General features: G+C 42.9%; 1 protein-coding gene across 1 annotated transcript in view; it reads left to right on the top strand.

Moving 5' to 3' along the window:
• Positions 1-23,201, top strand: part of PSAP (prosaposin) — a 33,898-nt gene that overhangs the window by 2,254 nt on the left and 8,443 nt on the right. Inside the window, exons 2-7 of the mRNA XM_004470574.5 lie at positions 9,824-9,957; positions 11,428-11,502; positions 12,024-12,149; positions 19,100-19,300; positions 20,066-20,209; positions 21,243-21,299. Of these exons, the coding sequence (XP_004470631.1) occupies positions 9,824-9,957; positions 11,428-11,502; positions 12,024-12,149; positions 19,100-19,300; positions 20,066-20,209; positions 21,243-21,299 (737 nt within the window). The remainder of the gene's footprint in view (positions 1-9,823; positions 9,958-11,427; positions 11,503-12,023; positions 12,150-19,099; positions 19,301-20,065; positions 20,210-21,242; positions 21,300-23,201) is intronic.

Raw genomic sequence — 23,201 nt, 5'->3', positions numbered from 1 at the left:
AGTCTTGGCAATAGGCTTGCTTTAGAGTTATTTTTCTACCCATCCAGTTGTCCCTCCCTTTTCCTCACCTAAGAAAGAAAGTGAAGTGATGGTATAATGAGAGAATTGGAGAGCATGTAATGCAGCTTCTTGATAAAAGAATGAAGACACTGAGGCCACCAGAAGTGACTCTCCTAAAAGACAGGCTATTAGTGGGGATACCGGGATTAGACCCCAGGACTCCTGGCATTGTCTGCTCTTTTTACACCCCTCACCAAGGTGTTGTACTTCTTCATTTTGAAAAATTCAGTGAGTAATGGGATTTGTGCTTTAATTGCATTTGACACATGATAAATATCTGCTGTGAGGTAAATACCTTCTTTGAGAGTGGAAGGGTATGGCTTGAGTGGAGTGGGTTTTTGTAGATCAGGGGAAGGAGAGCTTGCGTCTCTGTTTTCTTGGTGTGTGACTTTGTCATGGCCAGGCAGCTGTGTGGGACCTGAACTGGAGGGGGAAACCACAGGCTGGGGAAAGCCCCTGGTGAGGGATGGCTTGCTCTAAGGCCAAGATCAAGCCACTTGCTTGGGTGGAATGTGTGGGAAAAACATACAGCAACAAAAAATGATTGAGATAACATGTATATAATATAACATTATTTCCAATTTTAACCACTAGTTAAGTGGTATTAGTTAATCCACAAAGTAACCACTAGCCACACCATCCTTACTGCGGCAGTTTTTTGAGGCAGCCTTATCTAGCAGGGTCATTCTAGCGTCGCTGTCTGGCTCCTATTTGGAGGGTTTAGATTTTTTTTTTTTTAATAAGTGGAAGCTGTTTGCTTTTTAAATATTCTTTTTTTTCCCCTTAAACAATGGAAATTTATTGGCTTATGGTTTTGAGACCAGAAGTCCAAACCAAGGCTGTCATCAAGGCAGTGCTTCTTCCTGAATACTTGCGCTCTGGGGCTGGCTGCTGGTGATCCTTGGTTCCTCTGCCACTTGGCAGTGCAGGTGGTGTCCTCTCCCTTCTCTGTTCCCTTGACCTTCAGCTTCTTGCTTCCCCTGGCTTTCTCTATTTAAAATCATTTTAAAACAGTGATAAAAACATTGATTGTATTGAAGAATTTGGCTGTTGCAAAAGTACTAATTGTTTTATTTTCAATTCCATGAAGTTAAAACTGAATTATGGCTTTGGATAATGAATGGCCTATGCTTTTGAAAAAAATTTCTATCGAAATTCCATGTGTTCTCGTGGAATTTGTGATTCTTTATTTTGGAACTGAGATGATACTGTGGAATAGAAGTTTAGCTGTATCACATCTCTTACACTAGCTGTATGACCATGGGCAAGTTAAATTCTCCCATGGCTCTGCTAGGAAGGTGCACGAAAGGGCTTAGGTAGTAAGCAGTATAGTGTTAGGTACTGTTCCGCTAATAATCATGCTGCTCCACTGTTGTGATTGTCATTGTCCTTGTCCCACTAGCACAGCAGCCCTTCTCTGCCTTGATTTTGTGATTTCCCATGGTTGTCTTTCATCTGTCCAGCCCCTTGGATGGAGCTGGTGTTGTCCTCCTCTGGAAATCTTCCTTCCCCAAATAATTGATCCATGTGGTTGTTCCCTCTGTTCATTCAGGACTCTGCTTAGATGTAGCCTTACTAGAAACGCTGCCTGCTCTGCCTAAAAAGCTACACCACTGGACTCCAGTCTTGCTCTTCCTTTGACCTTGATTTATTTCTCTTGGTGCTCACCACTGCCTGGCATCATATGGTATTTGTTGTTCTGGCCACTTGCTGTATCTGCAGCATGTAGAAAGGCAGTTGGCGCATAGTTAGGTGCTTAGCACCCGAAAATGAATGCTGCCGTCAGGTGCAGCAAAGTAGGCTTCAGCTCAGGGCAGTGCGGGTAGGTTGGTGTGCGTGAGGCTTAAAAGGTTAGCTGTGTCGAGTCTTTATCACAGGAGACTTTATCACAAAGAAAGCCTTTCCTTGTATTTACTGAGATTAATTTTGAGACATTGTTTTCTAGGTGTTGGCAAATCAAGGGTGACTTTGGGCTCAAGTGTTGGCCTTTATAATAGTTTGTGTGCGGGTCACAGACCTAAGCCTGATGGGTGGACGGGGTTTACGTAGTTGGTAAGAACAGGCACCTGACATGACTCAGATGTCCCTCCTGGCTCTGATGTGAGAGGATAATGTGGAAAGGGAACCAGCTGTAGTTTGAGGAAGTTTTTCCCCACCTTTTGGTTCCAGAAGTTGATCGTTCCTAAATGTTTAGCCCCATCATTCTAAAACTTCTTGGTCTAAGGACCTCCCAAAGAGCTTTTGTTTATGTGGGTTGGCTCTATCTATAGATACCATGTTATTAATTAAAACTGACAATTTGAAAATAATTATTCATTTTAAAATGGTAAACCTGTTACATGTGGCTACGAATATTATTTTATTTTATTTTATTTTTGAGGTACCAGGGCTGGAGATTGAACCCGGGCCCTCGTGTGTTGGAAGCTGGTACTTGGCCACTGAGCCACATTGGCTCCCTTGAATTGTGTTTTTTTGTTTGTTTGTTTTGCTTGCTTGTTTATTTTTAAGAGGCACCTGGAACCAAGTCCGGGACCTCCCATGTGGGAGGCAGGCATGCAACTGCTTGAGCCACAGCTATTCCCCATGAATATTATATTTTTAATAAAAAATAACTATTTTACTAACACAAAAATATTTGGTGTGAAGAATGACTTGTTTTACATTTTTGCAATTTCTTTAGCATGAGTCTGGATTCCCAACTGTTATGCATTCAGACTGTTAGGCATCATGCATCAGGTGCCTCTGGAAAACTCCACTGTACATTTATGAGTGAAGGGGTGAAAAAGGTAACTTATGTCTTAGTATTATAACATAATTTTGACCTTGTAGCTACCCCCCCCCACATCCCTGGGATTATCCAGGTTCTCTAGACCACACTTTGAGAACCACTGGTTTAGCTGATTTGAAGAAACTGCAGGCATCACAGTAGCTAACACTGAGTGCTTACTGTGTACAGACACTGTTCTAAGTGCTTTTTGTTTACATTGATAAATTGAATCTTGGCAGCTGCCTTCTCAGGTGAGAACAGCTAAATCACCCCTGGGGCGTTCTAATACCTCTGTTAACCCAGTCTTTGGTCTGGTTAAATTTCAGTATTTCAAATGAAGACAGTCTTCTATATTACGTATTGTCCACATTGCGAGTATGGAACTAAATGAGCCAAAAGTGACATTTATCTTAATCCATAAAAAAATCGTGTGAGACAAGTAGAGAATATGGAAGTTGTTATTAGTGGGATTTGCTGGAATCTTTTTAAACCTCCTTTTGTCCTTCACAAGTGTGTACAGACCACACAGCTAGTTAGCCGGGGTCGGTGTAGACAGCTAGTACGCCAGCTAGTGACTGACCGAGAATTTCCTTACTCCCTGATTCCCTGGGTTGGCAGTGAGACATGGCTGCAGACCTGCTCCCTCAGAGCTCGTGCAGCTCTTCTAGGACCGTGTGGATTGCCGCCACCTCTGCCCCCTGCCTGTGCCTGCTTAGATTGGAACCTGGGCAGTCCTCCCAGGGGCTCAGGTTTCCATGGTCAGGTGTTGAGGCAAATCTTACCTAAGGTGATCTGAGTTCCTCTCTGATCATTACCTGATACGTTGACATTTTGGAAGAGCTTTGTTAGCAGGAGTTTTTATTGGACTGGAGTGTTCTTGAATGAACCATCTAAGATTTTGTCTTCCCCAAATTAATTAAGCTTACATTGCATCACAGTCTAAAAAGATTGCTTTCTTGCCCCCAGGTCTCTTGGTGGTCACTGGACAAGGTGGCATACCTGAGGACTGAGGACTCCATTATTGCCTTCTCCACGTAGATAGGTTTCTTGCCCTGAAATGAGGTGACTTGTGAGGCAGTCATGAGAGGAAAAAAGGGAAGAAAGAAGCTTTGTCTTAAGTAACAGCTTATTGGGGCCAAAGGTGATGGGATGTCAGCCAGGAGAGTTTGAGAGCTTCATTGTCTCTGATTTCTTTTGTGGTAAGAGGAATATTTAGACCTTCCTCCCTCCAGATTGAGGCAGGCTACCTCCGAGTGCTCTTGGCTGAATATTAAATGGGTAGTGTTTTTATTCTGCTATGCCAAATGTTTTTCAAAAGGGTTCAGTAAAGAAGAGATGAGTGCTCTTTGCCATAGAACATGCTATTTGAGTAGTCAGTGTTGAGTGCTGTGCATTATCTCCTGCTCTTAATGGTTTTCAATGCATGAATTCCTTTGGGAAATAGTTAAGTGCAAGGGACCTGAGGTGAACGTTGATCTCCTGGGTTATTCTCTTTGTTTCCTAGCAACCTGTCTGTTGCCATGGCGATACATTACCCAGGCAGCAAATCCACTGCCCTGTGGAATGTCTGCTCTGTGCTAGGAGGCTGCAGGCATTTTGTTATCCTTCCCCTCCACCCCCCTTGGTAGAGCTAAGATCTGAACACTTTACTTTCTGATTTCAAAGCCAGTTTGGCAGGGTAGCTGAGATGTGTGGATAAATTAAAATAGAGAAATGATAAGGACATAATGGTTGAGTACTCTGGAGGTTGATTCTTATGCCAATAAGTGACGTCAGTGGCTTCCTCTTCATTTTACAGATGAAAAGATAAGCTCAGGAAGAGTGATCTGCCTGAGGTCATTTGGACAGAAGGTTGTAGAACCAGAACTAGAGTCAGATGATGTTTTCACTATACCACATTTGGAAGCCCATTTAGATGGTGGGTGGAATTGCTATAGAAATCTCACTCTAAGCTTGAGGTTTAGTTCCTTCTGGCAAGAAGTCATAGAAGCATCTCGACACAAACAGCTTGAGCTCTAGGGAGCTTAGCTTGTCTTGTGCTCTTGCTTCACTTGAGGTTTTTTTTTCCCCTTTTTTCAAGTGACTTTTTTTATCTTTTTTTTTTTTAAAGATACATGGATCATGCAAAACACTTGAGATTTTGTTTCTGGTTTTTTTTTTTTTTTTTTTTTTTAAATTGTGTCTAGAGCTACCACAGGAGCCCACGGCAGATGTCAGGTCTGTTATTGGATTGTTGATACGGTAAAATCCCATTGCAGCAGACTTTTGATACAATGACCTACCTGGGGAATGGTTCAGGAACTGTGTCTTTACTTCTAGGCCTGGGAGGTGAAAAGGCAACGGAGCAACCCCCTCTTTCTTAAGGAAATAATTCCACTGAAACCTGTGAGTTAAAAAAAAAAGGAGGCCTGCCTTCCTTAGTAAAACCGTATAACCCAAGAAACTTGCCATTCTACAGGGTTTAAGTAGCTTCAACCACTTAGAGATGAGTGGGTGACAAGAGGCCTCCAGGGAGCCTGAGACCTCTGTCTGTGCTTGGCTTCTGCCACTTCCCTTTGAACCTTTAGTTGCTAATTGCAGCCTACCATTGTTTTGCCTTATGTGCCAGGCTCTTGGATGGGGCGAGCTTCATTTGCTCTAAGGGGCATTTGTGTCTTGATGACACGTTTATTCAGAAGTCTCCAAGGGGCCAGGCTAACATTCCAAACTTTTTCTTAGAGGTCATTGTATTGCCTCAGAGAGGAGGAAGTTGGTATTTGTGGAAAGGGTGTGGGAGGATGAGAATAGAGATTAAAGCTTTGTTGGGAGCATATTTTGAAAAATAACTCATGAGAAAATGGCTTAGGGTAATTCTTTTAAATTTTATTTATAAATAGTGAAAATATCATTTACCTCAGAATTAAGACTTGTAGCCTCGTGGAAGTCTTCCAGTCCATCTTACCACTCCAAGGATCCCTGTTCCACAGAATTCATCCACGTCTCCTTTCCTTAAACTTTTATTTTGGTGACATATATACAACATAATAGTTCCCCTTTTAACCTCTTTCAGGTGTACATTTCAGCATATTAATGACATCACCTTGTTGTGCTACCATTAACACCATTTATTGCCAAAACTTCTCCGGCACCCCAAACAGAGACTATACTAATTTCCCCATTTCTTAGCCCTGCCCCAAACCATTTCCTTTGCCTTGAGCAGTGGTCTACTTCACTCTAACCTTGACCCATTGGCCTGAGGTCTGTAGTCTGAAACTACACAAAACAAATCTGCTTCCGTGTGACAGATGGAAGGTGTCCCCACCTGTTCGAAGATGACCATGCATTTCTTTGAAACATTCTTTCTTCCAGGTCAACATCCCCAGTCTTCTTGGGGCATCTTCAGATTAGTTTCACAAGACCTCACCATTTCACTGCGAGTAGAGTGTCTGGGTGTGATCTGCTCCTTTCTTTGCCCTGCTGTCGCCTTTCACGGGCCAAGACCACTGCAAATTCAGACCACCACTTCCATCCTTATGCTGTTGGCATTTGCTGTTCTGTTATCTCTTTTAGCCCCAAAGACCTCACATTTAATCCTGTTCTTTCACTTTCTTCTCTGTCTTGTGCCTTTGGAGGTTTTCTCTTACTGCCACCATTTCTTGTTTGAACTTTTTTGAATTAACCTTAAAGTTGGGTGCTCTGTCATCTGTATCTCCCATGTCCCTTTCAGTACCTCTTCCACACCGCTCCAGAGTTGTAAAAAACATGAGCTAGCTTGTCCTGTCGCTGCTCAGGAATGGTGGTTCCTGTACCCTGCCCACAGGATGAGCCTACCACTTAGAGATGAGTGGGCTACTAGAGGCCTCCAGGGAGTCTGAGACATATCTGTCTGTGCTTGGCTTCTACCACTTCCTTTCGTACCTTTATAAATTTGGAGGTTGGTGGGGATGTCTTGCCAAGAACTGATTTTCTAAAAGCTGGGACTAAAGTTTTTTTCTCAGCGTCCATGGAATCTCTTAGATTTTGGACACCTGATTGCTTTATAGGTCTACCTATACTTGTCCCTGTTTTCCTTTCCTTTTTCTTTTCTGAAAATCAGTTTTCCTGATACATATTAATAAAATGTACAATCAGAGGTATTTGGTATAATCACATAGTTGTGCATTCATCACTTCACTCATTAGAGAATTTTCATTATTTCAATAATAAGCAAAAAACAGGCAAACTAACAAATTCTTCACCTCTCCGTGTCTCTCTACTTCCCGTGCTGTATATACGTGCCATTTCTGGCTATTCTTGTACAATTACTTATTTATTTAGCAGTTTTATTGAGATAGAGTCATATACCATGCCATCTATCCAAAGTGTATAATCAGTGGCTTTTAGTATAATCACCTGCTTTCTTGGTGAGCCGCCTTGGCTCTGGTTTGCTGATGTCCCGTCACTTCCTCTTTTCTGGCTTCCCTGTGCATCGTTGGAGATGTGCATTGTTCTGTCTTGTTTGCCAAAAGATTCATTTGGTAGCTTCCTGCTTACTATTTGGGCTTCCTGCTCCTAAGTTGAAGTAGAGCCAGGCTGTGGAGCGTGGGGCTGCTTTCAGGAGTACTGGGAGCCTGGTGCTGGGGAGGGTGTGGGAGATATGGGTCTTGGGACTCCCATTTATGCCATTTCCATGTTCCCATACTCCCCAGAGTCTTTACCTTCATGCGTTCCCTGGGAACCTGGAAGCAAGGGCTGGCATCAGCAGAGCTTGACCACCCTGGGTTAACTAGACCTTTGAAAACTGTCTGGGGAGCCCAGTACTGTTTTGACATTGGAACACATTTTCCCATGGACACAAGTGCAGCAGCTTTTGGAATGTCGCCAGTTGACAATTTGTGCACTGGTCATGGTTGTGATTTTAACTTACACAGGAAGGCTGTAAACCTGGGCAGCAGCTTCATAATTCATGTGCTGGTGTCTGAAAGGGTGCAGTAATCTGCCTTGGGCTTTTGGAGAACCTGTGGCTTGATCCTTGTGTGAATAGCTCGTGGAGCTAGTTATGACAGTATTTCATTCCCTTCCCTCCGGGGAGAGCACCTACCTCAGTGCATGAATGTGTGTATGTCATGTTTGTTACAGGTATGTGAAACAAGTTGAAGCAATAGCATACAGCATGACTCTTGTGTCTCTAAAAAAGGTTCTTGGTGGTTACAGGGTTTTCTTCTCAGCCTTGCCAATGTTTCCTATTTATCGCTGACCAAATTTGTCCCTTGAAAGGAACTTGACAATTCACCTAGTGGATTGTTTTGATTTGGGTTTAAACTTTATTTTATCTTAGTGCTTTTCCTTTGTACAGGCACAAAGGGAAAAAAAAGTCATTTTAACCCTGCTGCATTGTCTGCTGTAGTTTGCCACTAAGAAATCAGGTATCAAAGCTTGGCCTCCTGTAAACTGTGTGTTTTTTTTTTCCCTTTCTGTATATTTTGATAGAAGTGGGATATAAATTTGAGGGTTCCTCCCCATCTTCCTCTTCCAAAATCAAGGATATTGTGGACCTGTTTTAAGAAACACAGGCACTCTAAAGACAGTTTGTAAAATAGTTCAAAAAAAAATTATACACACATATTTTAACTTTAAGCATATATATTTTTTAAAAAAACCTGGCCCCCACCTGAATTTGCTTTGTATAATGTCTTGGACCTTCATCTGTACAGCTCGTGTATACTTTAATTTTTCTTTTCTTGAATTTAGTTTTCTGTTTTTTACTTTGTAAGTATATTTTACTGCTATACATATGTTGGTAAGAATGCTGTTGTCTCTTTTTGAGGTACTAGGGGCACAGGATTGAACCTGGAACCTCATGTGGGAGGCTGGCACTCAACCACAGAGCCAGAACTGTGCCCCCGAGTTGGGGTTTTTTTTTTTTTTTCATGTATTTTGCTTGTTTGTTTTTTGCTTTTTTAGGAGGCATTGAGAACCAAACCTGTGACCTCCCAAATGGGAATCAGGTCCTCAGCTGCTTGAGTCACATCTACTCGAGTCACATCCACTCGAGTCACATCCACTGCCCACTGTAGGATTTTTTTCCCCACTCTTAGTTTTGGCCAGTCAGATTACATCTGTTTTTTAGTAGTATAAATTATACACAGTAAATATTTGTGCATATTATATTTTATCTCTTTAAATTGCCTTATGATGTTTTTTTAGAAGTGGATTTATGTTTTGAAGAGGAAGTTTTTTTTGTTCTTGAGATAATTAACAATCAGCTTTATAAGGATGCACCTTTTACTACTGGTCACTGTCAGTTTAGGGATTTTTAAAACTTTTTTTTTTTTTCTAATTTAAATTTCAAAATTTGGCACCTTCTTGCTTCAAAACCTGCATTTCTTTGGTTCCAGGTGAAGTCGAACCTTTTGTCTCTACTTTTTCCTAATCCCAGGTGAAGTCGAACCTTTTGTCTCTCCTTTTTCCTAATCCCTTTTCTATGTGGGTAGCTTCTGCCCAGGTTCTTCCCTCAGTTACCTCAGTGGAAGAAACTCCTTTTACCTGGACATGTGCCGGACATGTGTGCACTTTGCATGTCAAAGTGGCTTGTATGATCTCTTCTGCTAGCAAATTTGTTCATGTGCAAAAAAGATTCAGGTAGTAGAATTATTTGAACAACTTTAAGAATCATAGTTTTAGGTAATAAGGATATGAATCTTTTGATGTTTTTGCTGCTGATTGTGTTTTTAAACTGGCTATTTTTCATTCTGTGGAAGTTAAAATCTCTGTAGGAAGTCTAATGGCCTGTCATTCCTTCATGGAAACTTTCCATAAAGGCCAGACACTGTTTAAATATAGTTTGAGGGGAAAGAAGTGTGCCAGCTAAATTAGTCCTTTCTAGCCCTGTGACTTCTATGAAAATGCAGCTTCTGCGGCTGGGTTAGAGGGCCGAGCTAACGGGTCCCCTGAAGTGCCCGGGAGCCCGGGTGAAGGAGGAAGGTGGACCTGGTGTGTGGGAAAACGGCCGCTTGCTCACATTGGTTTTCCTTGTAGCTCTAGCCAGCCCCGTCCTCGGCCTGAACGAGTGCACCAGAGGCTCCGCGGTGTGGTGCCAGAGCGTGAAGACGGCGGCTGACTGCGGCGCCGTGCAGCACTGCCTGCAGACCGTCTGGAACAAGCCTACGGTGGTGAGTGCGGGGCCGGACCCTGACCCCGTGTCCCCGAGCTTCTCCGGGTTCTGCGTGTGCTACCCGGACTCTTGGAGGTAGGGACAGACTGAGGTCCTAACACTCCTGCCCGGTGGCAGCCCCCACTTGCCCGCCCTCCATAAGGGGTGCAGTAGGTTTTCAGTTCTCCTTCCCAGGGTGGGCACTCAGGTAGAGCTCCTTCCTTTGTCCTGAGCTCCAAAAAGATATGCTGAGCTTCTAAAAATTTTTCCTTTTTGATATTTATTCCTCCCCTTTCTTCCCTGCCCCTAGAGTCAGACCCTAGAGCTCAGTAGCTATTATTTTAAAATCTAATTTCCAGCTGTAACCATAGTGGGAAAGTTAGCCCTGATCTTCACCTCCCTGGTGTTAGAGATAGCATTTTGATTTAACTTGGGATCTTGAACACTGTGGGAAATCAGACAGACACCAAGTGTATTCTTCAGGCGTCCTCAAGCTTTTGGGAGACGCTGGTGTTCTGTTTTGTTTTTTTAAGTCTTTTTGAAAAATATATTTTTTATTTGAGACGCTGGAGTTTTGCTGACAGCACCAGCAGAATGCAGCTGTTGCTCTCGGCTCCCTCTGGCCTGTATTCATTGTGACGGCCAGCCTGTGATGCAGGCCTTGTTTGAGCTGTGTTTGAGTTCTAAAAGTTGTCAGTTTGGCCATGAGTACACGTTCAACAAGAGAAGAACACTTACGAAGAATACTTCATTAGCACTGCTCTTTTTAAAAGCAGATTCTGAATTATTCACTGCAAAACTGCCCTCTGTGCCCAAACTTACTTTCAGATTTGGTTTTGGTCTTGTTAATACTGTTTCCTCCTTCCAAGTTTAATGTGTGGCAGTGAGGACGTTAGGTTTTCTGTCTTGATAGGATGGCCTCGTGGAAGCCCGACTCTTGGTTTGATCCCATGCGGAGTATCAGCCTGATGAGGTCCGAGGGTCCAACTTGGTTTCTCTAAATGAAGCTAAGTGCACAGTTACCTTGAGATAGCTGTGCAGGCGACTGCTCCATGTGCAGAAGTGCCAGGGCCTGCTGGGGCTTGTATCCAGGCTCCACCCACCGTTTACTCTGGAGGAGCCACTTCACCTTTCCCAGCCTCAGTTTCTTCCGAGGACTGTGAGGATTAAATAGGAAATTTGACCTGTACTGTGTTCACTGAGTAAGAAACTGAGGGATAGAGGGCAGGAAAAAAAACCACCTCTCTCTTCCACGGAAGCTCAGAATATTTGAGAAATCACACCTGGGCCTTCCTGTTGGTGTCTGTGTGTCTCACCTGGGCTGGGGAAGCGGGATGTCACAGTTGGAGGCCCTTGTGGGACGTGGCCAGGTCATGCCCCAGACCAGATAAAATACAAGGAAGGCCAAGGTGGTCAGTTTCATCGTCGTGGGGTGTGGATTGTGTCCTGCAAACACAGGGGACTCTCCCTCATGTTCTTTCCCCCTTAGAAATCCCTCTCCTGCGACATATGCCAGGACATCATCACTGCAGCTGGCGACTTGTTGAAGGACAATGCCACCGAGGTGAGCTGCTGGCCGCGGGGCAGGGGCCACTGGTTCTTCAGGGGCTGTGATGGGGGGTCCGAGAGTGACGGCTAGCTCCAGGGCTTGGCAGACTTCCAGAAGGGCCAGGTAGTAAGTATTTTGGGCTTTATGGGCCATATACTGTTTCCTTCACATTCTTCTTTTTAACCCTTTACAAATATAAAAACGGTTTTGCAGGTCCAGGCTGAGGACTATCGTTTGCTGGCCCCTGGACCAAGTCTTAAATACCCAGAATCAACATGTTTTTTTTATTGCGTGCTATTAAGCTTTTAGGTCATGCTTGAATATCTGCTTGCAGTTCTTTTTTTTTTTGAATTTTCATGTCTGGTTTTGCCTAATTGATATGATGGGGACATGACCGACCATTAGCTTTCTCCTTGATCCTTTTCCCTGAGGACTGGCTGTTTTCCATCCTTTCAGAGTCCTAGAGGGCCTCTTGCTTTCAGTCCATTTTCAGGGAAGAGGTCATGTAATTCTCCCCTTGCCTTGTGTCCTCATAGTCGGAGATTCTCACTTACTTGGAGAGGGCCTGTGACTGGCTTCCCAAGCCGAACATGTCTGCCTCGTGCAAGGAGATCGTCGAGTCCTACCTCCCAGTCATCATGGACATGATTAAAGGAGAAATGGTAAGTGAAGGGAGAATAACCTCTTCCCTTCAGGCACTTCCGGGACACAGGGAGGTACCAGACCATGTTCTTTTCTACAGAATAGAAAAGTCACAGATTAATTTCTTCAATAGCTCTTCACTACAATTATTTTTTCATCAATTTTATCAATGCATATTAATGAAGCATACAAATCATCCAAGGTGTACAATCAGTGGTATTTGGTATAATCACATAGTTGTGCATTCATCACTTCATTATTAGAGAATTTTCATTATTTCAGTAACAATAATAAAAAAAGCAAGAAAGTTCTTCACTTCTCACTGTTTCCCTTGCTGTATATAGCTGCAATTTCTTGCTATTCTTGCACATTTATTTATTTATTTATTAAGCGGGTTTTTTTTTGAGATATATTCACAACCATATAGTCTGTCCAAAGTGTATAATCAATGTTGTGCCTTCATCACTGCAAAAACTTTTAGAACCATTTCATTACTCCACAAAGAAAGCTCCACACCCCTTAGAATGCCTTCCCCAGCCCCACATAACCACTAGTCTAATTTTGTCTTCATAAATTGATTTGTATTTATATTTTCTATAAATGGAATCATACAATATGTTACACAATTTATTTGGTTCATAGTAGCAAAATCATACGGTATTTGTCCTCTTGTCTGACTTGCTTCATTCAACATAATGTCCTCCAGATTCATTCATGTTGTCATATGCTTTACAACTTCATTAATTCTTCAGTTGCATAACATTCCATTGGGTGAATACACCACAGTTTGTTTATCCATTCATTAGTTGATGGACACGAAGGTCGTTTCAAGCTTTTGGCAATATGAATAACGCCGCTTGGAACATGGGTGTGCAGATGTCTGTTCATGTCACTGCTCTCAGTTCTTTTGGGTATATACCTAAGAGTGGGAATGCAGGGTCACGTGGCAAATCTGTATTTGACTTCTTTAGGACCTGCCAAACAGTCCTCCACAGTGACTGTACCATTCTGCGTTCCCACCAACACTGAGTATGTTTTCCTATCTTTCCATACCCTCTCCAACATTATAGTTCTCTTTTTAATAGAGGCCATTCTGATAGGTGTGAAGTATCTCATTGTAGCTTTGATTTGCATTTCCCTAATCATTAGTGATGTTGAACATGTTTTCATGCCATGTATATTTCTTTTTTGGACAAATGTTTGTTGAAGTCTTCTGCCCTTTTTTTTTTTTTAAGATTTAAAAAAATTTTTAAATTTCTCTCCCCTTCTCCCCCCCCCCAGTTATCTGCTCTCTGTGTCCATTTGCTGTGTGTTCTTCTGTGACCGCCTCTATCCTTATCAGTGGCACCTGTGTTCTTTTTGTTGTGTCATCTTGTACCAGCTCTCCATGTGGGCGGCGCCATTCCTGGGCAGGCTGCACTTTCTTTTGTGCTGGGTGGCTCTCCTTATGGGGCGCGCTCCTTGCGCGTGGGGCTCCCCTATGCGGGGGACACCCCTGCATGGCAGGGAACTCCTTGCGCGCATTAGCACTGCGAATGGGCCAGCTCCACACGGGTCAAGGAGGCCCGGGGTTTGAACCTTGGACCTCCCATGTGGTAGACAGACGCCGTATCTATTGGGCCAAGTCCGCTTCCCTTTTGCCCATTTTTTAATTGGGTAGTTTGTCTTTTTATTGTTGAGTTGTAACATCTCTGTATATCATGAATAGTAAATCCCTATTGAATATGTGATTCCCAAATATTTTCTCCCATTGAGTTAGCTGCCTTTTCACCCTTTTGACAAAGTCCTATGAGGTGCAAGCATGTTTAATTTTGAGGAGGTCCCATATATCTTTTTTGTTTGTTTATTTTGGGTGCTTTGGGTAAGGGCCAAGAAACCACTAGGTACTACAAGGTCTTGAAGTTGTTTCCCTACATTTTCTTCTAGTAGTTTTATGGTCCTGGCTTTTTTATTTAGGTCTTTGAACCATTTTGACTTGATTTTTGTAAAGGGAGTGATATAGGGATCCTTTTTCATTCTTTAGGTTATAGATATCCAGTTCTCCCAGTACCATTTGTTGAATAGGCTATTTTGTCCCACTAATGTGGACTTGGTAAGTTTGAAAAAAAAAACAAACCAGTTGGCCATAGAGGTGAGGGTTTATTTCTGGACTCTAAATTTTCTTCCACTGATCAATGTATCTGTCTTTATGCCAATACCATGCTGTTTGAACACTAACTTTGTAGTGTTTCAAGGTCAGGCAGTGAAATTCCTCCCATGTCATTCTTATGTAGAATGCTTTTGGCTGTTTGGGTGCATTTTCCCTTCCAAATGAATTCAGTTACTGTCTTTTCTGTTTCTCTGAAGTAGGCTATTGGACTTTTGATTGGTATTGGCATTGAATCTGTAAATTAGTTTGGGTAAGATTGACCTCTTTATGATATTTAGTCTTCATCCATGAACATGGAATGTCTTTCCATTTGTTTAGGTCTTCATTGATTTCTTTTAGCATTGTTTTGTAGTTTTCTGCATGTATGTCCTGTACTTTTTTGCTTAAATTGATTCCTAGGTATTTGAGTTTTTTGGGTTGCTACTGTGAATGGATTTTTTCCCCCGGATTTCCTCCTCAGATTGTTCATTATTAGTCCACCAAAACGTTACTGATTTTTGTGTGTTGATCTTGTATCCTGCGACTTTGCTGAACTCATTAGCTCAAGTAGCTTTGTTGCAGACATTTCAGAATTTTCTAAATATAGGATCCTGTCATCTGCAAATAAAGTTTTACTTCCTCTTTTCCTATTTGAATGCCTTTTATTTATCTACTTTTCTTGTCTAATTGCTCTAGCTGGAACTGTTAGTAAATAATGTTGAATAACAATGGTGACAGTGGCATCCTTGTCTTGTTTCCAGTCTTGTTTCCAGTCTTAGAGGGAAAGCTTTCAACCCTTCCTCATTGAGTATGATGTTGGCTGTTAGTTTTTCATATATGGCTTTTCCTTCTGTTCCTGTCTTTTGACGTGTTTTTATCAAGAAAGGATGCTAGATTTTGCTGAATGCTTTCTCTCCATCAGTTGAGATGATCATGTGGTTTTTTTCTTCAATTTGTTAATGTGGTGTATTACGTTGATTTTTCTTACGTTGAACCAGCCTTGCCTACCAGGAATAAATCTCACTTAGTGGTGGTGTATAAGTCTTCTGATATGTTGGATTGGATTTGCAAATAATTTTTGCATCTATGTTCGTTAGAGAGATTGATCTGTAATTTTCTTTTCTTGTAGTGTCTTTATCTGGCTTTGGCATTAGCGTGATGTTGGCGTCATAAAATGTGCTGGGTAATTGTCCCTCGTCCGTTTTTTGGAAAAATTTAAACAGGATTGGTGTTCTTTTCGAAATGTTTGGTAGAATTCACCTGTGAAGCCATCTGGTCCTGGACTTTTTTGGGAGATTTTTGATGATAGAAGGTTTATCTTATTTATTTCTCATCTCCTCCCCCCTCCCGTTGCATACACTCACTATTTGCTCTCTGTATCCATTCACCGCGTGCTCATCTTCTCGTTTGAGAGGCACTGGAAACTGAACCCAGGACCTCCCATGTGGGGGAGAGGCGCTCAAACCTTAAGCCATCTCAGCTCCCTGTAATATCCTTTTTACTATCCTTTTTATGTCTGTGGGTTCCTGCGATTTCTTCTTTGACACACTAATTATTTAGGAATGTGTTGTTTAGTGTCTACACATTTGTGAATTTACCTTTTTCCTTTCTATTATTAATTTCCAGTTCCATTCCATTATGATCTGAGAAGGTGCTTTGTATAATTTGTCTTCTTATATTTATTGATTTACTTTATTTTTTAAATTACCCCCCCTTCCCCAGATCATTCTCTTGTCTGTCTGCTCATTGTTTACTTGCCTTCTCAAGGAAGCTCCAGGAACCGAACCCGGGACCTCCTACATGGGAGGCAAGTGCCCAAAGGCCTGAGTCATATCAGCTCCCCATCTTTTTATATTTATAGAGAACTGCATTGTGCTCTAACATATGATCTATCCTGGAGAAAGATCCATGGGCTCTTGAGAAGGATGTATAACCTGCTGAGTTTGGGTGCAACGTTATATGTATGTCTGTTAGTTCTGAATTGTTTATCATATTGTTCAAGTTCTCTGTTTCCTTGTTTATCTTTAGTAGTTCTTTTTTTTTTTTTCTTTTTGTTCTTACTAACTAATGATGTGAGTGGTGTGTTGAAGTCTCCAACGATTATTGTAGAGTTGTCTATTTCTCCTTTCAGTTTTGCCCGTGTTTGTCTCATGTATTTTGGGGCACCCTGGTTAGGCGCATACTTGTGACTGTTGTACTTTCCTGGTGGATTGCCCCGTTTATTAATATATAATGATTTTTCGTGTCTCCTATAACTTTTTTGCATTTAAAGTCTGTTTCATCTGATATTAGTATAGCTATCCCAGCTTTCTTTTGGTTACTGTTTACATGGAGTATCTTTTTCCAACCTTTGAGCTGGTTTGTATCCCTGGGTCTGAGGTGAGTCTCTTGTTGACAGCATATGGATGGCTCCTGTTTCTTTTCCATTCTGCCACCCTATTTTGATTGGGGAGTTCAATCCATTCACATATAGTGATATTACTGTAAATGCATTATTTACTTCCACCATATTATTCTTTGGTTTTACATGTTATATATTTTTGTCTTTTTTTCTTTTTTGGTTATCCTTTCAGCTATTCATTCTTCTATACTCTTCTCCAAGCCTTTCTCCCCTATCTTTTTCTTCCAGGCTCTAAGGCTTCCTTTAAGATTTATTTTTTTATTTCTCCTCCTACCCTGTTCCCCCTTTTGTCTGCTCTCTGAGTCCATTCACTGTGTGTTCTTTTGTGTCTGCTTGTATTCTCATTAGGCGGCTCTGGGAACCGTTCCAATCCTGGGACCTTCTGGAGTGGGAGAGAGACAATCACTGTCTTGTACCACCTCAGCTCCCTGTTCTGCTATGTTTTATTTTCTCTCCTCTGTGTCTCTTGTTGCATCATCTTGCTGTGCAAGCTCTCCGTGTCGGCCAGCACTCCTGCACGGGGTGGCATTCCTGTGTGGGGCAGCACTCCTGTGCAGGGCGGCATTCCCGCGTGGGCCCTCGCTGGGGGGCCCTGGGCATTGAACCCTGGACCTCTCCTATATGGCAGACGGGAGCCCGGTTGGTTGAGCTACATGTGTTTTCCCCTAAAGTTTCCTTTAATATTTCCTACAAAGGTGGATTCTTTTTTATGACCTCTCTTAGTTTCTGTTTGTTTGTGAATATTTTATACTCTTGTTCATATTTGAAGGACAGTTTTGCTGGATAAAGAATTCTTGGCTGGCAGTTTTTCTCTTTCAGTATCCTAATTGTATTATACTACTATCTTATTGCCTCCATGGTTTCTGATGAGAATCCTCACTAAGTCTTACTGGGCATCCCTTGAATGTGATGATTTGCTTCTCTGTTGCTGCTCTCAGAATTTTCTCTTTCTCTTTGACATTTGACATTCTTGTATGTGTCTGGGAGTAGATCTATTTGGATTTATTCTGATTAGGGTATGCTGTGCCTCTTGAACATGTAAAGTCATTTCTTTCATGAGAGTTAGAACATTTTCAGCCATTATTTCCTCAAATACTCTTACTGCCCCTTTTTCCTTCTCGTCTCCTTCTGGAACTCCCATGACACGTATGTTGTTTCATTTCATATTGTCATTCAGCTCCCTGAGCCACTCCTCAATTTTTTCTGTTCTTTTCTCACTTTAATTTCAGCTGTTCTCTCTTCTGTGTCACTTATTTTTTATCATTTTGATTCTGCTGTTTTATGCCTCTGTGTTCTCTTCCTTCATCCCGAGATGGCTCCCTTGTCTGTCTTCTGGCTGTGTCTGCTTGTTTTCTTTGCTTGTTGTGTCTGCTTGTCTTCTTTAGGAGGCACTGGGAACCAAACCCAGGACCTCCCATGTGGTAAGCAGGAGCTTAGCTGCTTGAGCCACATCAGTTTCTGAGATTGGGCTTTTTACTCAGTTTTGCAGAGTTCTTTTCCTTTTATCCCTCACTCTTTTGGCTGTGCCCAGACTTCCCATGGTGTCCTAACCCTAGAAGATGTTTTTCCAGGCCATTTCTGCCTGTCCTCTAGCTGCTTTTTTCTGGAGAGAAGAGAGTCCCGAGTCTTTCTTGTCCGCCATCTTCCTGGAAATTCCACCTGTAGTTCTTTTGACATTCAAAATGTCTGGCACCGGAAACTGCTTATAAAGTTTTCTTGCAGGGGAAGAGGTTGAGCTACTGGTTTTATCCAAAATCTGCTTTTCCATGGCTGGTGAGGGTACAGGAAAGTGGGAACTTGTAGAATTCCTGACGGAATGTAAATAGGTATATATATATATATATCTCTGACATTTATAGGTGACTGCTGACGAGTCATTTGAGTGACATGAGTTTGGTCTAAGGTTCCCCTGATTTGGAGTTGACAGGACAGTCGGGAGGTTACTTGATGCTGAGTGAGACATGGTGGGGACAGTGGAGATGGATAGATGCAGTTCTGTTTTGGGCTTGCTGTAGGGAATGTACAGGAGAGGGAAGAGTTAAGGTCTTCAGGTTGGACTTGAACTGGGGAGGGAGGATGTGGTAGAGCTGGAGTTGAGGAGGAGCAGGCTGTTGGGTGGAATTGAGGGTTTAGTTATAGGCTGTCCCTATCAGGAGGGCGTGTATGTGGGAGTCGAGCCATCAGTGTATGGAAGGTATTTCTCTGGGGAGAGAGAAAGGAAGGGTGGCTCAGAACCATTGCTATCCCTCTTCCTGCCCAGTCAGGCAAGGTGGAAGAAGAGCTGGTTGGGAGTGGAGATGAGATTTTTGATTCTTTCTCGGGTACACTGAGCAGAGAAAAATTTTTGTTTCTTGGGCTTAAGGAAAGGGACTGACTCCAAGGAAACAGGTGGATAGTTTGCCTCTGGGGAGAGGGTTTCATCTGGGCTCCTTTCCCTCCAGAGCCGCCCCGGGGAGGTGTGCTCCGCGCTCAGTCTCTGTGAGTCTCTTCAGAAGCACCTGGCAGCACTAAATCACCAGAAACAGCTGGAATCCAACAAGATCCCGGAAGTGGACATGTCCGAGGTGGTGGCTCCCTTCATGGCCAACATCCCCCTCCTCCTGTACCCTCAGAACGGACCCCGCAGCCAGCCCCAGCCCAAGGTGAGGCAGCGGGCAGGGCTGTGGGGCTTGGCTAAGGCTGAGGGGGCAGCCCAAGGTGAGGCAGCGGGCAGGGCTGTGGGGCTTGGCTAAGGCTGAGGGGGCAGTGAAGACCTCCAGGGGGTGTGTGTGTGGTTGGGGGGTCACCGCTTGCTGTGACTCTGCCCTTATATGGGCCAAGCTTCTAATACTTGTACCATGGAGATCCTAAAGAATGAGATATTTAAAATAAGCAAAGATTTCCCCCACCTCCCATTAAGTTGTTTCTGTATTTTTTCCTGAGGTACTGGGGCGGGGTGTTCAGGCTTGGACCTTGTGTGTGGGAAGCTAGCACTCAACCACTGAGCCACATTGGCTCGCCGAGTTGGTTTTTTTGATTGCTTTTTTTTTTTAATATATTTTTAATTTGTTTTAAAAAGATACTTAGATTACATAAAATGTTACATAAAAGAATATCAGGGATTCCCATATGCTCTGCTTTTTTGTTTTTAGGAGGCACCGGGGACCAAACCAGGGACTTCCCTTGTGGGAAGCAGGCACTCAACCCCTTGAGTCCCATACACTCCCCCATTAAGTTTTACTAAAACCCAGCCCCAGTTGATTTTAAACTTGTATAACTTAAAAGCCTGTAAGAGCACAGTAGAAACTGTTCAATAGTAAGTCACCCCCCGGTGATGTGATTGTGGTCTGTGAGGACATTTTCTTAGGAATGCAAACACTCATCCATAGAGCGATGCAGTTTTACAGCCTCATGCCCCGCCTCTGCAGGGTGCTGGGGACGTCTGCCAGGACTGCGTTCAGATGGTGACCGACATCCAGACCGCTGTAAGGACCAACTCCAGCTTTGTCGAGGCCTTGGTAGAACATGCCAGGGAGCAGTGTGACCGCCTGGGGCCTGGCCTGGCCGACTTGGTAAACCTGATCTCATCACACATTTTCCCAAAAAGCAGCCAGAGTAGGTGGTGGGTACTTATAATACTTAGTTGGTGAATTGAATCTGGAAATGCAACAGAACTCTTGGGACAAAAATACTGGCTACAGACCACTTTAGTGGTTACCTTGGTAAATGTTAGTCCTACCGGCCCAAACTCATTTGTTAGCCCCTTTGGTGGTTTCATTTCTTAGAGCATAACCAAGAATCATACCATATGTTGCCGAGTATATTTGGTTCATAGTAACACAGTCATACAGTATTTGTTCTTTTGCGTCTGGCTTGCTTTGCTCAACATAACGTCTTCCAGGTTCATCCATGTTGTTGTATGCTTTACATGTGACAACATATGCTTTTAATGACATACTCTCTAGGAATGTCATATCAGAGTTCTGTTGATTCTGAAGGCCTGGGAATCTTTTAGCCTCATTAAAGTATCTTTGCATATCTCAGTTTTAATAGGTTTCCCCAGTGTGACCCTCTGAGGACTCCTATATCACCTATGGCCTTCTGCCTGGAGAGGTACCCCAAGAATGACATGAAGAATTTTATGAGGGTCTACTGGAAATACCTACATTTATATGAAAATAGGAGTTTTTGAAAATCATTATTAACTTGGTTCTTCTGTTTGAAACCAAGACTGTGTCAGTGGATTTGACTACTAATCTTAGGTTCCTAAGCACCAACCCTGTATTGTAGCCAACGTTCACTGTTAAGTTGCTACTGAGTAGATGGATAGATTTGGCCCATAAAATCAAGCAGATGGGAGAACATCATCTCTAAGGTTCTCTTAATGGCCCTGACAATATTTCAGAACCTCTACCACACATAGGTTTACCTACAATAAGTTGCAGAATAACCAGATTGTCATTTTTACCTTATTAAAACTGCCCAGAGCAGACATTTACAAAGTCCCACTCTTGGAAACTTATTTGGTCACCAGTTGACACAGTTGGAAATAGTGGAGTTTTGGATGCATTTTTATTTAATTAACTCCTGTTTCTTTCTCCACAGTGCAAGAACTACATCAACCAGTATTCTGAAATCGCTGTCCAAATGATAATGCATATGGTAGGTGACAGGGAAAACCTGTTGTCAGCACTGTTCTTTGTCTCAGATTTGGCAGTTTCCAAGAATGTTGAAAATGATGACTTAGTTTCCTCTTCTTACCTCAGGGTACTAAATCACGCTAAAGTGAGCTCTCTTTGACCAGCAGATTTCCACTTGTAATCTCAGCTCCCGCTGCCCAGGGGAAAGGCTGAAATAGCCTGACTCCTGGGACTGCCTGGGCAGCTCCCTGGCAGTTGGCTTGCCTGTGTATATGTGGACTGGGCACCAAATTTCTAGAATTTGGCTTTCACCTAGGAACCCATAGAAATAGTTTGCTCTGTAGCAAAGCTAGACCTGAGAATTGCTGTGTCACAGCCTGAGTTCTGGGGTGGGGGGAGCCCCCTACCCCCCAGAACTTGTCCTGTGCATTGTAGCAGTATTGGCTATAGTGCTGCTTGAGCCCATATTCCCATCCTTGCTTCTGATTCATCAAAGTGGTAGCATTCGTTCACTATCTAAGGTAGAAAATATTGGTCATGCTCTTACATCTCCTTGCTCATGGGAAATTTAGATAGCCGCCTGCAGAAAACCTAGCAGGGTCATTTGAAGGCACCCTTACATTGGCAAAGTGCCCTGGCTTCCTTAGATCAAGGCGACGTCCTTGAAATGATGATGCTGTTGCCCTAAGCCACCTAGCTTGTCTCGCAAAATCTTAGCACTACCAATGTGGGTGTTGAAAGTTCTTGAATCTGAGGGAGTTTGGGGCATGGGTTGCATTTTGTTTGTCTCTCTCATGGTCTTCGAGCTTGTTCTCTAACCCAGAGATCAGCAAACTATGGTCTGCCACCTGTTTTTGTAAATAAAAAACACAACCATGCCCACTCATTTAGGTTTCGTGCTAGAACCCACAATAGAGACTTTGGAGCCCACAAAGCCTTTACAAAAGAAGTTTCAGGAACCCTGGTCTAACCACAAGTAATCCAGCCAGGCCCAATAGTTTGAGACTGTTATTATCCACACCCTACGTTGTTCTAAAAGCATTTAATGGCAGCTTAACGAAGACATGCACCTAAAGTAGGTAAAAATAAGCCTTTGATGTGGCTTGATTTAAGTAAGTGCTTCCTTATAGCAGACTTAAAAATATTTTTCTCATTAGAGATTATACTGTGTAGAAAATTTTTGAATGTTTGACTAATATTTTCCAAAGCAAAAATCATTTGGGGTTTTAAAAAGCACCAGTTAAGATCATATCAGATATCCAACTTTGTGTTTTGTAGCTTGTATTTTTTTGCCTCAAAAATGTATTGGTCATTAAGTATTTTTATACAAACCATTTTTAAGTGGCTGCATCATATCCCCCTGGATAGAACATCATTTATATAGCCAATCTCCTCTGCTAGATGTTTAGTTTGTTTTCAGTTTTGGAATTTAAAAGCATGAGGTTACATCCTTATAGCCAAATATATATGCATAAACCCTGTTTTCCCCTTAGTGCAGCTAACTAAAGCTGGAAAATTTTGAGACATTTGATAAAATGTGAAATCAGTCTTCTGCTGTCCCGTGGGCCACCTGGAGCTAGAGCGCCGTGAGGCCCGCGGCAGTAGAGAGCCTGTGGTTCAGGCCCTGTGATCCCCCTGGGTGTGTGTGTCTCTTATTCTAACACGCACACCTTATTTGGGCAGCCCAGTGTCTCCTGTTGTGCTGCTCGTCAGTGACCTGTGGGGAAGGCCTTGCGGGCATGGCAGGGTCAGGCCTCTTAAAGGATGGAGACCCCTTCATCAAATGGCATTTTCTGGGGAGCTGAGACCTACAGCCCAGTGTTTTGAATATGACTTAGTGTGTCAAGGATGTGGGGACAGTGTACACGCATGGGGCAGTGTGGTCCCTCCCTGAGGACCAGAGTAGCCTTCAGGCCCCTTGTTG

The sequence above is a fragment of the Dasypus novemcinctus genome, chromosome 6, assembly GCF_030445035.2.
Source record: "Dasypus novemcinctus isolate mDasNov1 chromosome 6, mDasNov1.1.hap2, whole genome shotgun sequence".
NCBI lineage: Eukaryota > Metazoa > Chordata > Mammalia > Cingulata > Dasypodidae > Dasypus > Dasypus novemcinctus.
The sequence above is the reverse complement of the archived record's forward strand: the minus strand, read 5'-3'. Positions and strand labels throughout refer to the sequence as shown.